At 43.2% G+C, this 14,432-nt stretch overlaps 1 protein-coding gene across 1 annotated transcript in view; it reads right to left on the bottom strand.

Annotated features, from left to right (window-relative positions):
• The window catches only part of LOC115821769 (nuclear factor 7, brain), a 282,027-nt gene extending 278,993 nt beyond the window's left edge, over nucleotides 1-3,034 (bottom strand). Inside the window, 2 exon segments of the mRNA XM_075353609.1 lie at nucleotides 2,578-2,941; nucleotides 2,943-3,034. Of these exon segments, the coding sequence (XP_075209724.1) occupies nucleotides 2,578-2,941; nucleotides 2,943-3,034 (456 nt within the window).
• Between the last annotated feature and the right edge of the window lie 11,398 nt (nucleotides 3,035-14,432).

Below are 14,432 nucleotides of genomic sequence, written 5' to 3'. Positions count from 1 at the left end.
CGAACCTTTAGAGGATTACATAATATTTTACTTCTTGAATTTTCACTTTCTGCAGCCTTCTTTGCCAAACATTGTTATGGAATATGAATGAAACATCAAGTAATGTAATTAGAAATGATTAATAATGTGAGATCCTCATTAAAAGCTCTTCATTAAAGTGACATGGCAGTGGTACACTCTAACACAGATACTTTTACACATGATCATTTTACAGACGCCACATACGATTATGAAACAGAATTAAACATTGGATATTGACCTTTTTTAAATGTCAACATCTGACATCTTTTTTTTTGTGACACCAGGTTGGTTTTTACCGCATTTCTTTTGAACCTGAAGGTTTTGCACAAATAACCCTCACCGTAAGAGTTTCCATTTCAGGCCTTTATTTCATTCAAAAAAGAGCAGAACAGCTGAAAACAAAGTAGAAAAGAATGACATTTGCTTTGGTTTCCACCACTTGACTGAATAGATCTGATCTGATTCAAACACAGTGAGTATGAATGGATGTAGTCAGAGACTGCACAGTCATAACCTAACCTGACAGACAGAGAGAGAGAGAGAAAGAGAGAGAAACAGACTTTGATTCAAATAATGGTAAAGAAAAATCAATCAACAAACAAGTAAGATAATGTGAACTGTAACCGTGTGTTGATCATTATTCGCCGACACCCACTTCCCAGTTCAGTTTCTCTCCCACTTCCACTTCCCAGTAATGCTGTCCGCGTGTGAAGGAGCCCTCGGTACTGACGCAGAGAGATCTGTCCTTTTTGGATTTCTTTTTCAGACCCACTCTGTTGACTGAGATCTTCAGATGGGAGCTGTCCTTTTCCTTTATGGCATGATGATAAGGAACTAAAAGTGAACAGATTCACAGATTTTAAAATGCTATCATCCTAACAATACGCCACCATCATCAACACAACAAAATCGTCACTCTCTCATTTGATGATTTTTGCTTTCCTTTAAAAAAAAAAGAAAGAAAAGAAAGAAAAAGATCTGAGCTTTGTGTAATGTTGTGTTAAAATGCATCTTCCACAGGGAGAAATAAGTGAAAGGTGTGTGTAATATCAATAAGAGATAAACCTCTCTATCCTGGTTTAATGGTTTCTAACATCTCCTTCCACACAAAGAACTGCAGGTGACTCTCATAAGGACCCAGGGAGACTGACTTGGGGGTTACTGTAAGGCCTGAGGTTCTTCACTCTTGAGACGAACCTTAAGGAAAACAGGTCATTTGTCTAGAGTGTTTGTGCATTTTATTGTCTATTATTTTATACTGTGTTTTATTTTACAAAGATTATGACTAATCTATAAAATCACAATCTAAAATTCTAAATGATAATCTTGTGAATTATGACCGATCCCAGAACTCACTTAGTTTTATGAATAGGAAATTTGATGGATGGGTTTTCACCATTTCCCTGTTTCATTTCATCCACCAGAGACTGTCCACAGTTACTCCACTACTATAAAAACACACACACACATACACACACACACATACACACACACACACACACGCACGCACGCACACACACACACACATACACACGCACACAGACACACACACACACACTATAAGCCTTAATATGAGAAACCAGACACAGTCTCAATATTAAAAGGGACCAACCGCTCAAACCCGTGTAAATAGATCCGTGTCGTTGTCCAGGGTCGACTGGATCATCTCCTGTTTTTCCCTCCCCTCTCTCAGCAGAGCCTCCACAACAGACAGTTTCTCCTCTGCCGCTCTCACTGCATCTTTCTCCTCCTTTTCCAGTTGGTTTTTCACCTCCATCTCCCTCCTCCTGAGGAACTGGTGCAGCTCCTCAAACTGAAGAGAGATCTGAGCAGAGGCAAGGCCAGATCTCTCCTGTGAACACATATCACATGTCATCATCACAGGGCTAACCCAGAATGTACCAGTAAGATTAGAGACTGGACTAATATTTGATTAAGTGCTCATGAATGGTTCTGGAAATGTTCTGCTCTAGAGCATCTTGGTTGGGTCTCCTACGTTCTAGAATTCAGAGTCAGAATCCTGAAGTGACATTTAGTGCTTACACTTGAAAGTTAACTTGTGGATTCAGGTTGGACAAGCAAAGATTGGCCAAAATTTTGTTTTTACACTTAAAATACGAAATATATTAGTTTTCAAATCTGTTACAGCTAGTGTTTAATCTCAGCTTAATGTTCTTAATCTCCTCTGTTTGTTTATGGATTAAAACATGCAGTTGTGTGTTTTCTGTGGAAAGGAAGTCCAGCTGTCCATGCAGATCTTTCTATGAGCAAAATCAAAATATTGAGGTAGATAAGATGAAGTTCTGCAAAATTATTTTCATGTTCTTCTCAGCAAAACCTCCAACCTACCACTGTGTTCAGGCAAAATATGTTATTATTGATACAAAGATTAGGAAAAAAATATCACACCATCACTTTTCATCATCCCATAGCACATACCATCAACTCATAAATACTGTCTCCTCTACTGCATGGCAGAAAAATCTCATCCCAAAACTCCAGAGCTTGATCACGTCTTGGTTCTTGTGAAATCATACTCAGATTGCGATACTGTACCTTTTTCGTTTTCTCAACGTCTTTAATGGGCTTCACTTTGTGTTTCTTATGCTGGTTGTCCTTTTTACAGCTGCCGCAAATCAGTCTCTGATCTGTCTCACAGTAGTTGCTGAGTTTCTCTTGGTGTTTTGAGCACTCTGCGGTGTTCAAATCCAACTTGTGTGTTTCCAGATGTTGACCCTCTGGCTCTGTTGCCAAGGCGTCCGCCTTCATTTTCAGCGCCTGGTGCTCCGTTAAATGGGCTTTGGCGGCGTCCACCATGTTTCTCACCGCTCTGCTGGTTTGGATGTTGCTTTCGGTGAACGTAAGCCTGCATTCGGGACACGCCGCACTTTGACCCGGTCCGGAGCGCAGGTGGCCGTCAGCAAAAAATGTGCTCGCACGGCAGACACACGGGATCCATGAATTCACGCAAACACACCGAGCATTGGATCTGGTCGAGGAGTTGAGTAGCCATCGCGCTATTGCGATGTCCCGATTCTGTTAATGCATCGTCCAGACACGAGTCTCTTTTTTTGTCCTCTCGCTTAACACTGTAAACTGGTTTTGTCTGGTTTCGTGCCCCAAAAATTACACAGTCAGTCCTGAGAGATTGTCACTCTCTAATTCTGGTCACATCCACTGCGACACTCACAGATAGATTGTGTGTGACACCCATAAGGAGATTATTATTACTTATTCCTATGAACTTCAGCTCCAGGTTTTTCAGAGAACACTCACGGTGACTCACTGGTTCTAGATGGCATTATCTAACACAAGCATGAAGGGAAAAAGATGTTTTCTTCAGTCTTTTGTTGCAGGTGTTTTGCTGTCGAGCACAGTTCTTTGTTGATGACTGTCTTTAATGTTTTCTCCCTTAGCCAATCCCTTGCAGACACACACACACACACACACACACACACTCACAAACACTTTGACTCACACTTTTACTCTAAACATGTTGAAGTGGTTTGACGTGTCAGACTCAGAGACGGGCATTTCTGTCTGTGCATTCCATCCCAGTGCAAACCACAGAAGACCCCTGCACCCCACAGGACTGTCCAAATGTGTGACGTTTTCACTGAAATAAAGCAAAATATCATTTTCAAAGCTATATACTTGCATGGCCCTCCTTGATTTCATTAGTGAATCTGTCTTCCCAAATGAATATGACAAAATGGTTGAGCCATTTCCCTGTTATAAGAGAACGGTTAATCCCTGTTATGTAGCTAAGGGAGATGTAATAGAGACATGTAGTGCCCTCTAATAAAAACCCTCCTCAGGTTTTAAAAAGTAAGGTTGGTTATGAAGGGGGGAGGTGTGTTTTTGACATGAAATGTAACAGAGTATTGTTGTGTAATGAGGTGAAAGATAAAACTGCTCACACCTCCACCTGGAAAAACCTGCCTGTGTGCGTTCACCATACACCTCCCCCTCTCTTCATTCTTTTCTTCTGCTGTCGTTGTCAAAGCAGAGCAAATATATCTGTCACCCCATCACCTGACCAACAATCTCATCTCTTTCTCTCTTTAAACTTTGACTTCCCCAGCATTACAAGACCTTTCTGATTTTCCACAGCCTGCCAAGACATGAGAGGAAAGTGGAAACTCAGACTCGTCATCTCTGGGATGTTTAGGAGCCTGTCTGGAGAAACTTTCCTCCACGGTGGCTGGACTGGGGAAAGATTTTGTTCCAGTCCTCTGAATCTGATATCCTAAACCTGCATGGGCTTGAATTAGTGACTAAACATGTCTGTGTAGAACTGGCCTAAAAGATACAGAAACCTCCAGATCTCCTCTGATACAAAGAATGTCAGATTCTCCATCAGTCTCCCTGAGGAGCGCTGGAAAATGCTGGAACACGGTCATCTGCAGGATTAACCTTAATCTGCAGGATTTTCCAGTGTTTTTCAGTGACATTCCTTTACCTGACACATGGAGGGGCAGATGTCCCAATGTAGCTTTATACAGAGTAGTGATGGTAAGATTCACTGATTCTCATCGGTGCATCGCTATGGAAGTTCGCGATGCCATTGCCTGGATTAAAAAAAACGTGCACCGGATACAATATGGGATGAACTCGGGATGCATCGTTTCTAACGTCCTAGCATTGGTAAAATCCGATTTATTGATACATAATTATTGGTAGAGGCCCTGTGCCTTTCTTGTCTAGAAATGTGACCAATAGTTTGTGACCAATAGTTTTATATTTAGATTGATTCCTCCTGTCTAGACTGTTTCTCAAGTGCACGCGAAGTCAAAAAGAAACAGTCATAAATGAGATGTTTAGTGAGCTGCAGAACTAGAGAAATAAATACATGAAGTAAAAATGTCATTTTTTAAGTTCATTTAAGTGATTTGCTGTCTGCTTAAGAAGAACCAAAGAAATAAAGTCAAACTATCCGTACCATATTCAATTGCATGACATCATGTTGTACTGAATCAAAACTTGTCAAACCACACTGCATCGCAATCATATCGTATCGCATCAGCAGTTGCTTCATATGTATCTTTAAAGTATCGGATCGTTGGCAACGCGATGGAGATGCACATCCCCAGTGTGCAGTGAACCTTTTAGATCAGATTGTTTATCTTAATATTTTTTTTGGAGAAATCATTTCTTAATTTCCTTCATTCCATCGTTCATTTTTTTTAACCTCGACCTGTCGACAAAAAACGCAAGAGAGGTGGAGAAGGAGCTGATGGACAAACTGCTCTGGCAGACGCAGCTGAGATTTGTTTTGAATTTATAAATTTCTAAAACTGAAACTGAAACTATAATAAGCTCAAACGACACAGAAATGAGTACGTGACAGTCTGAATCATAGCTTTCTGTTGAGAGAGAGAGAGAGAGAGAGAGAGAGGGCAGAGGTCGTTCTTCACCACCCACTCCTCATTCACTTTGGGAAAAAAACAGCCCAGCACACACCACCATGCGGGATCTCATCTTAATTTCAATTATTTATACTGTTCTGCCCTTTTCTCAGACACAGAAAGAGCGATCACGTAAGTTCACTGATTCCATACTACTTCAGTCTGTTTCATTCTGTTTTTAAGTTATACTGGTGAGAAAAGTAAGGCTTGACTATGATTAATGGGAAGATGATATTCGCAAGAACTCGTAACACACATGCAATGAGGTTGGTCAGGTAGAGATTATTAGTTTTAGAAGGAAGACTTTTGTGTAAACTGTCTGAGCGGAATCCAGTTCATTCTTAATATAGACCTTGGGAGTGGCTTTGCGTTAAGTGGAGAAATCGTCAAACGAATCTCTGCTATTTTTTGGTTTGAGAGTAACAAGGAAACAGAGAAGAGGATGGGTTCTTTCCGTCGTAATAAATGATACACGTTCACAAAAGTCATAAAAACTAAATGTGGGCCGTTTCTTTCACCGCACTAATTAAATGCTCGTTTTCTTCAGGTGTCATGCACACTTAGTTTTCACCACAGAAAATATTTCTTACACCGTAAGCTTCTTAGCCGTGTTAGAGCGAGATCCAATACCAGCCCCCGCACTCTTCTGCCTGAATCGGATCAGAACTCGGATCAGGATCTGGATTTGGCTCTGACGTTCCTCGTTTGCGGTTGACATATAAAAGACCCAGCTTTGAGTCAGATGAGAACACTTGTATTAACTTCACTCAGAAAAATGCAATTTATAATATGTTCATGCTGTATGTTATTACGCTATTAGACTGTATTATATACTACATTATTGGAAATGAAATCCTAGAAATGCACCTGTTATTTCCAGCCTTAACACACAACTCTCTTTAAGGACAAAGGTGACACGTGATCAGACAACCGATCGTTTAAGTTAGCGATATTAAAATTAGAGCTCGTTTTTCTGTGTTCTGTATCTCTCCCAACTTATAGTCGTCTGTGATCTGCCAATGGATCCTGGAACAGGAGATGAAACGCGGATCTACATGTACTATGACAAGTCTACAGATCGGTGCAGTCCGTTCAGGTACCAGGGAACCGGTGTAAATGGAAATCGCTTCACGTCTGAGAAGTCCTGCATGAGGAGTTGTTCATTTAAAGCTGAGGAGTTCTATCCCGTGGATGGTGATTATCTGTCCTCTCCAGGAATAGTTTAAAATGTTAAAACATTGCACAAAACAAGAATGTTGATCCTTCCGTAGACAGGGAATCATTATTCTCTATGGTCAAAGACTTATATCCGCTATTCCAACAGAAGACAGATGATGTGTAAGACTACTCGGCTTCTCTCTGAGCCCGTGGCTCTAGTGCTACAGTAGCTCAATAATTCTCCATTGTACGATGAGGAGCGTTACAGATTGAACCTCTGGATAAACAATTATATTTAATGCTTTTCATTTTTTTAAATATGCTTTTAACTTAAACCCTCTGTGAATAAGGAGGTCTGTGCATCTGTTTCATGCCACAGATTAACTTATTTGTTTCTTTCCACAAAACGATACTTTAGTGCTTGTAGAATGCGCCATCTGGTGGTTAAAAAAAACAATTACAGCGAGCACTGTCTAATTTTATGCGTTACTTCACCTGAGATGAACGCTTAAACTGTTTTTAGCAAAGTCACTCTACTGATGTGACGTCATTTACGTGAATATACATAACTGACCTAATATACGCAATTTACATAATATACATAATATACATAATGTAATTTTCTTTAACTCTAATTTTCTCTAGAGTCTATGGCCTGCTACTTCAGAAAAGCGCCAGGGGACTGTCTGGGCTCTAATGTCCACTTTTACTATGACGCTGTTCACCAAAAATGCAAAACGTTCTTCTGGACTGGTTGTGCTGGCAATGGAAACCCTTTTTTTGACCAACGGCACTGCAATGCCACATGTGCTGGCATTCGTGGTCAGTATTCCATAAAGTGATCAATGATCAATAGCTAAACATTAAAGATTTTATACAACTTAACATCAGGAGTTCCTATGGGAGACATTCCATATGTTTAAATGGATTCAGTGAAGCCTTGTATCTTAAGGGAGATATTCCACATGTTTAAATGGATTCAGCGAGGCCTTGTATCTTAAGGGAGATATTCCACATGATTAAATGGATTCAGTGAGGCCTTGTATCTTAAGGGAGATATTCCACATGATTAAATGGATTCAATGAAGCCTTGTATCTTAAGGGAGATATCTCACATGTTTAAATGGATTCAGCGAGGCCTTGTATCTTAAGGGAGATATTCCACATGTTTAAATGGATTCAGTGAAGCCTTGTATCTTAAGGGAGATATTCCACATGTTTAAATGGATTCAGTGGGGCCTTGTATCTTAAGGGAGATATTCCACATGTTTAAATGGATTCAGTGAAGCCTTGTATCTTAAGGGAGATATTCCACATGTTTAAATGGATTCAGCGAGGCCTTGTATCTTAAGGGAGATATTCCACATGTTTAAATGGATTCAGTGAAGCCTTGTATCTTAAGGGAGATATTCCACATGTTTAAATCAGCGAGGCCTTGGAATCAAGGGATCATTACCCCAAGTCATAAAGGTGGAGACAAATTGGACCCTAATAATTACAGAAGTATCTGTGTGAGCAGTAATCTGGGGAAGGTATTTAGTAGCATTTTAAATGACAGAATTCAAACCTTCCTTAAAGAACACAATGCCCTGAATAAAAATCGAAATGGCTTTCTCCCAAACCACTGTACCACAGATCATATCTACACCCTAATCCATAAACATGTAAAAGACACATAAAATGGAAAAATATTTGCTTGCTTTGTTGACTTTAAAAAAGCATTTGATTCTATTTGGCACACAGGATTATGTTACAAACTTTTAGAAAGTGGTGTAGGGGGTAAAGTATATGATGTGATCAAATCAATGTATTCAAATAATAAATGCAGAGTAAAAATTGGCAAAAAACAAACGGAGCTCTTCACACAGAGACGTGGAGTGAGACAGGGCTGCTGTCAGACCTGCTCCCAGCCAATCCGCTGTTCAGCCACGCCCACGCTCTGAGTCTCCTGAGTTTTGACACACCTGCAGCAAATCCACCTAATCACCACTGGGGGATTTAAGGGCTGCAGTAGCAAGCACCTCCTTGTGAGGTATTGAGCTTGTGCTACTGAACGTTTTTGAACTTTTGCTGATTGTGTCTGATAGTCTGTTCCTGTGTTTGACCCTTTGCCTGCCTTTTTGACCCTGCTCATTGTCATTTGTGTTTGGATTTGTTTGTACTGATTCCTGTTAACTCTCCATTGGATTTTTGACCCTGGCTTGTGTTTCTTGGCTATTCCTAAGGATTCTGATTTGGATTCGTTGAACGGTTGTATTAAAGTATCAGAGCTCTGCACTTGGGTCTTCTGTCACATTCATCACAGCTGCAGCCTGAGTCCAACACTCTTCAACATCTACATTAATAAATTAGCCGTGCAGTTGGAATAATCTGCAGCTCCTGGACTCACCCTTCAAGACACAAAGGTCAAATTCCTGCTCTATGCAGATGACCTGGTGCTCCTGTCACCCTCTGAACAGGGCCTACAGCAGCACCTGGACCTGCTAGAAAAGTACTGCCAGACCTGGGCCATGGCAGTAATTCCTATAAAAACAAAAATCATGATTTTCCAAAAGAAGCCCAGATGTCAGGAGCACAAATACATGTTCACTCTGGGTAGCACTGTCCTAGAGCACACGATGCAGTATACTTACCTCGGTCTTCCCATTACTGCATCAGGAAGTTTCAGAACGGCAGTGAATGCACTCAAAGAAAAAGCCCGTAGAGCACTCTATGCTATAAAATCTAAATTTTCAATATAAATATACCAATCACAATCTGGTGCAAATTATTTGACAGCATAATACAGCCTATTGCGCTGTATGGAAGTGAGGTCTGGGGTCCACTCGGTATGCATGACTACACTACGTGGGACAAGCATCCAACAGAAGTCCTACATGCTGAATTCTGTCGATCTGTACTAAAAGTCCAAACAAAAACACCTAGCAATGCATGTAGGGCAGAATTAGGCCGTTATCCTTTGGCTTTATCGATTCAAAAACGAACTTTAAAATTCTGGATGCATTTGAAGTCTAGCCCACAAAATACACTCCAATTTGAGGCATTGAAAACCCAAGAACTGAACCCAGGAAAGAGTCCTCTAAGCCAACTGCTACTGAAGCTCACTAACCCAGTAACGAAAACTAATACACAATATGTTCAGATCAGTACTGCTTCCAAACCACCAATTTGTGTCAATAAAATCATCAAACAAGCAAAAGAAGACTATTTGGAACATTGGAGAAACCAGACCACCAGTCAAAGCAGAATGAGCTTCTATTTGACCCTAAAAAGAGAGTATAAATTGGCAGAGTATCTCCTCTCTGTCAGAGATACGAAGCAGAGGCAAATCCTGACCAAGTACAGACTCAGTGACCACAAACTTGCAGTGGAAACAGGCAGACACAGAAAAACCTGGCTGCCAAAAGAGGACAGAACATGTGGTCAGTGCCAGACAGGGAAGGTGGAGACAGAGGAGCATTTTCTTCTTCACTGTGAGAAGTATACAGAAATAAGAAAAACTCTTTTCCATACATTTAAAACCAACCACCCAAACTTTGAAGTCCTAGACAAAAATGAAAAAATGGCTATCCTCTCAGGAGAGGGACCTTCAGCTGCTCTGGCAGCCAAATATATTTCACTATGTCATAACCTGAGGGACACTGAGGGACACTATCTAAACCTAAATGTAAATATGTTTAACGTTTAATGTTACTATATATATTACACATGTAATGTTCCTATTCAAATTTGAGTGTAGTGTATATGTTTATTTTATGTTAGTCCAAATCTGTGTAAATCTATACATAGAATAGATTGGGTCTAGATTTAAACTTAGATTAGATTTAAATTTAGATTAGATTTAGACTTAGATTAGATCCATATGACTTGTTCCTTGTATTCCTTATGCTTTGTATGAATGCTTTGGCAATACAATGCCTTATTTGTCATGCCAATAAAGCACTTTGAATTGAATTGAATTGAGAGAGTGTGTCTGTGTGAACGAGAGAATGAAAGAGTGAAAAGGAGGGTGACTGAGAGTGCAGTGTGAGGTGTGCTGCTCCCTGTGTCACTACGCCTTTGTGCTGTTTCAGGGACCTTGCTGTCACCGTGGGGTGTCGGTCAGAACACAATCCAAGCATCCAATTTGGGGTTTTTGATATTTATTAAAACGCACAGCACGACATGAGCACACTTGAATTTACAAAAAGGGGGTTTGGTTGATATGGTCAGGTTTGGGTGTAGGTATAGGTGAGTATGTATTTGTACGTGTGTGTAAATCGGAATTATACTTCCCTTGGACACCATTTAAGCACTGTCTTCTGAGGCAGAGGTTCCCAACTGATGGCCCTTTTATACAGCCGCCCCCAAATTTGCTTGCAAATTTGCTTTACTAAAGGGCCACAGTTTCGTCAGGGGTTGTTTGCTGTATCATCTGGGATGGCTGGCAGCTCAATTAGTCGTGCCACCGGTCGCAAGTAAATCTTGTCCCTCACTTGAACACTCGCTGTCCGGACACGTCCATCTCTGCCAGTGACAACAGCTGATATTTTTCCAATAGGCCACAAAGCTCTGGGGAGCTGTGGATCCACAATCATCACGACTGTGCCTACTTTCAGATTGGGACTGTCCCTCTGCCATTTTTGTCGGGCTTGCAAATTTGGCAGATAACACTTTGTGAAATGGGCCCAGAAATGGTCCGCTAGTATCTGGCTATGACGCCACCGTCGCCTACCCAGTAGTTCGTCGTTTGGGTATGTCACTTGTGGCAAGGATGAATCAAGCCGCCCCATGAGAAGGAGATTTGGGGTGACAGGATCAGGATCTGCTATGTCCGCGGACACATATCCCAGGGGTTTTGCATTCAGGATGCCTTCCACCTCAATTAGGACTGTCCTCAGGACTTCCTCAGACACAGTTTGCGCTCCTAGTGTTGTTCGGAGTGCATCCTTCACTGAGCGAATTTCCCGCTCCCATGTTCCTCCAAAGTGTGGGGCGTTTGGAGGGTTGAAATGAAACTGAATTTTCTGTCTAGCCAGCTGTACTTGTAAAGTGGGGCTCAACATGGCAAAGGCTTCTTTCAGTTCCCTCTCTCCTCCCTTGAAATTGGTGCCTTGATCTGATATCAATTCCCATGGGGTTCCTCTCCGAGCAATGAATCTTCTCAGTGCCATTAAGAAGGAGTCTGCATCTATGCTGTTGAGGAGGTCAAGATGCACACTTCTAGTAGTCAGGCACTTGAAAATTATGCCCCATCTTTTCTCCGTCCTCCGGCCTAGTTTTACTGCAAAGGGTCCGAAGCAGTCCATTCCTGTAGAATAGAAGGCTGGTTTGAATAGTCGGAGCCGTGCTGGGGGTAAGTCTGCCATCTTTGGAACAACAGGTTTTGCCCTCCATTTCTGACATTCCAGGCAGCCATGCTGGTGTCGCCGGATTGCCTCTCGTCCCCGCAGAATCCAGTATTTCCGTCGGATTTCTGCAAAGGTTCTCTCTGGCCCCGAGTGGTGCAGCTGATCATCATAGTCCTTGATGAGAAGCTTCGTCACCACATGGCTTGGGTCTAGTACAATGGGGTGTACAGCTACCAGGTCAGTTTGTTCAGTTTGCCTGAGTCTTCCTCCAACTCGAATGAGACGCGCAGCCTCATCCCACTCGGGTGACAGTGTGATCAGCCGGCTTTGTGGTGGCACGGGTTTGTTGTGTTCTAAGCAGGTGAACTCTTCTTTGAAGCTGTCCATCTGAGTTCTCCTCAGGATGGTGTTCTCTGCTTCAGAATAGTCAGCTGCTGAAGGATTTCCTGTGTGCCCTGCCGCCCCATGAAGAAACAAGGTGGTGGTCTCTAATAACTCTTGGTATGTTGCACACTGCTTGGCATCTGGAAGTATGGTGTCAGTAGCCGTTTGGGTGATACCGCAGAAGATTGGCTTCTTTACCTCTGCAGCATCATCGGGGGGTTTGCTGTCTGGCTTCTTTGGCCACTTCGCTGGTGGCTGACTCAGGAAAGCAGGACCTTGGCTCCATCTGCTGGGCTTCGTGAGCTCCAATAAGGTTCGCCCTCTGGTGATGTCATCGGCCGGATTGTTAGCTGACTCCACATATCTCCAGATGTGGTTGTCTGTGAGCTCCTGAATCTCAGCGACTCTGGTCCCCACAAACACTTTAAAGCGGCAGGAGTCTGACTGTAACCAGGTGAGCACTGTTGTGGAGTCGGACCACAGTACCGTCTGTTTGATGGGGACGGTCAGCTCATTCTCTAAGACCCTGGCAAGCTGTGCACCAGTCAAAGCTGCACAGAGTTCTAAACGTGGAATCGACTGTTGACGCTTTGGGGCCACTCTTGATCTAGCCATCAGGAACGCCACTTGGACTTGACCTCGCTCATCTTCAGAGCGCATGTATGCTACCGACCCATAAGCACACTCTGAGGCATCGCAGAAGATGTGGATTTCTCTGCTGACTGTCGGAGTGTCCAGCTCTGGGCTGGTGTAGCACCGAGGCATGGTGATGTTTTTTAGACGTGGCAGCTCACCTTCCCAAGCTTTCCATGCCTGCAGCAGGTCTTCTGGGAGGAGGGGGTCGTCCCAATCACGCTCCTTGCTCCACAGACGTTGTACAATGACTTTGGCTCGGGTGATGAAGGGGATGATGTAGCCCAGTGGATCATATTGGCTAGCCAGGACTCGGTAAATGTGGCGCATTGTGGGTTCAGCAGGGTCGACTGGGCGATATCTGTATCCGAGTGTGTCGCTTCTGCAACTCCAGCGCAGTCCCAGTGCTAGTTCTTGGGGATCTACTCTGTTCTGCGTAAGCCACAGCTCACTGCTCTCTGACCTGGATTCCTTTGGCAAATGGCTGATGACATCTCCGATGTTACTTGCCCACTGCCTGAGGTCAAAGCCACCCGTAGCCAGAAGTGCTCTCAGCTTATTTACTAACTGCCTTGCTTCTTCGACAGATGTGAGGCTCTGGAGGCAGTTATCTACGTAGAAACACCGTTCTACTGAGTGCCGCACATCTTCGTTCGGTTGGCTATGATCCAGAATGTGTCTTTGGAGTGCGAAGGTGGCACAGCATGGGCTGCAGGTTGTGCCGAACGGTACAACTTGCCATTCATACACACTAGGAGGAACATCTCTGGCCATGTCGCGCCAGAGGAAGCGAAGCAGGGGCTTATCTTGGGGTAGGAGACGGACCTGGTGGAACATTCCCTTGATGTCCCCACTAATGGCTACAGCATGTTCCCTGAATCTCAGTAGCACCCCTAGCAGTGATGGCCCGAGCGGTGGTCCAGGAAGTAGGAGGGTGTTCAAGTTCTGACCTTTATACTTGAATGAGCAGTCGAACACAATGCGGTTCTTCCCGTTGTGATGAACCATGTGGTGGGGAATGTACCAGGTCTCCTCTGCTGCCTCAACCTCCCTAGGACCCAGCTTGGTAACATAACCTGCTTTCTCCAATTTTTCTACCTCCTCATTATATGCCGCTGCCCTTTCTGGGTCCTTTGCTAATCTGCCCTCTGTGGCTCGGAGTCTTGCCATTACTGCCTGCTTAGGAGCCTTCAGGATTGGGAAGTTTTCCATTCGAAGCAAGGGGGTTGCATACCGGTCCACTCCATCAACCGTAATTCTAACCGTTTTTTCCTCCAGTATGTCGACTGCCTTACGGTCTTGCCTGGATCTGGTTACCAATTTCTCACTCCGGTATGGCACTGTGTCTAGTTGCCATAGTTTCTCGACGTGGCGATAAAGTTCAGCTGCTGGGGAAACAATGGAGGTCAGCAGACATTGTGTTGCACGGACTGGATTATGAAAGTCTCTTGCGGGCCCTTGCAGTGTCCAGCCTAGCCTGGTCCTGATTGCTGCGGGG

The sequence above is a fragment of the Chanos chanos genome, chromosome 9 (assembly GCF_902362185.1).
Source record: "Chanos chanos chromosome 9, fChaCha1.1, whole genome shotgun sequence".
NCBI classification, from domain to species: domain Eukaryota; kingdom Metazoa; phylum Chordata; class Actinopteri; order Gonorynchiformes; family Chanidae; genus Chanos; species Chanos chanos.
The sequence above is the reverse complement of the archived record's forward strand: the minus strand, read 5'-3'. Positions and strand labels throughout refer to the sequence as shown.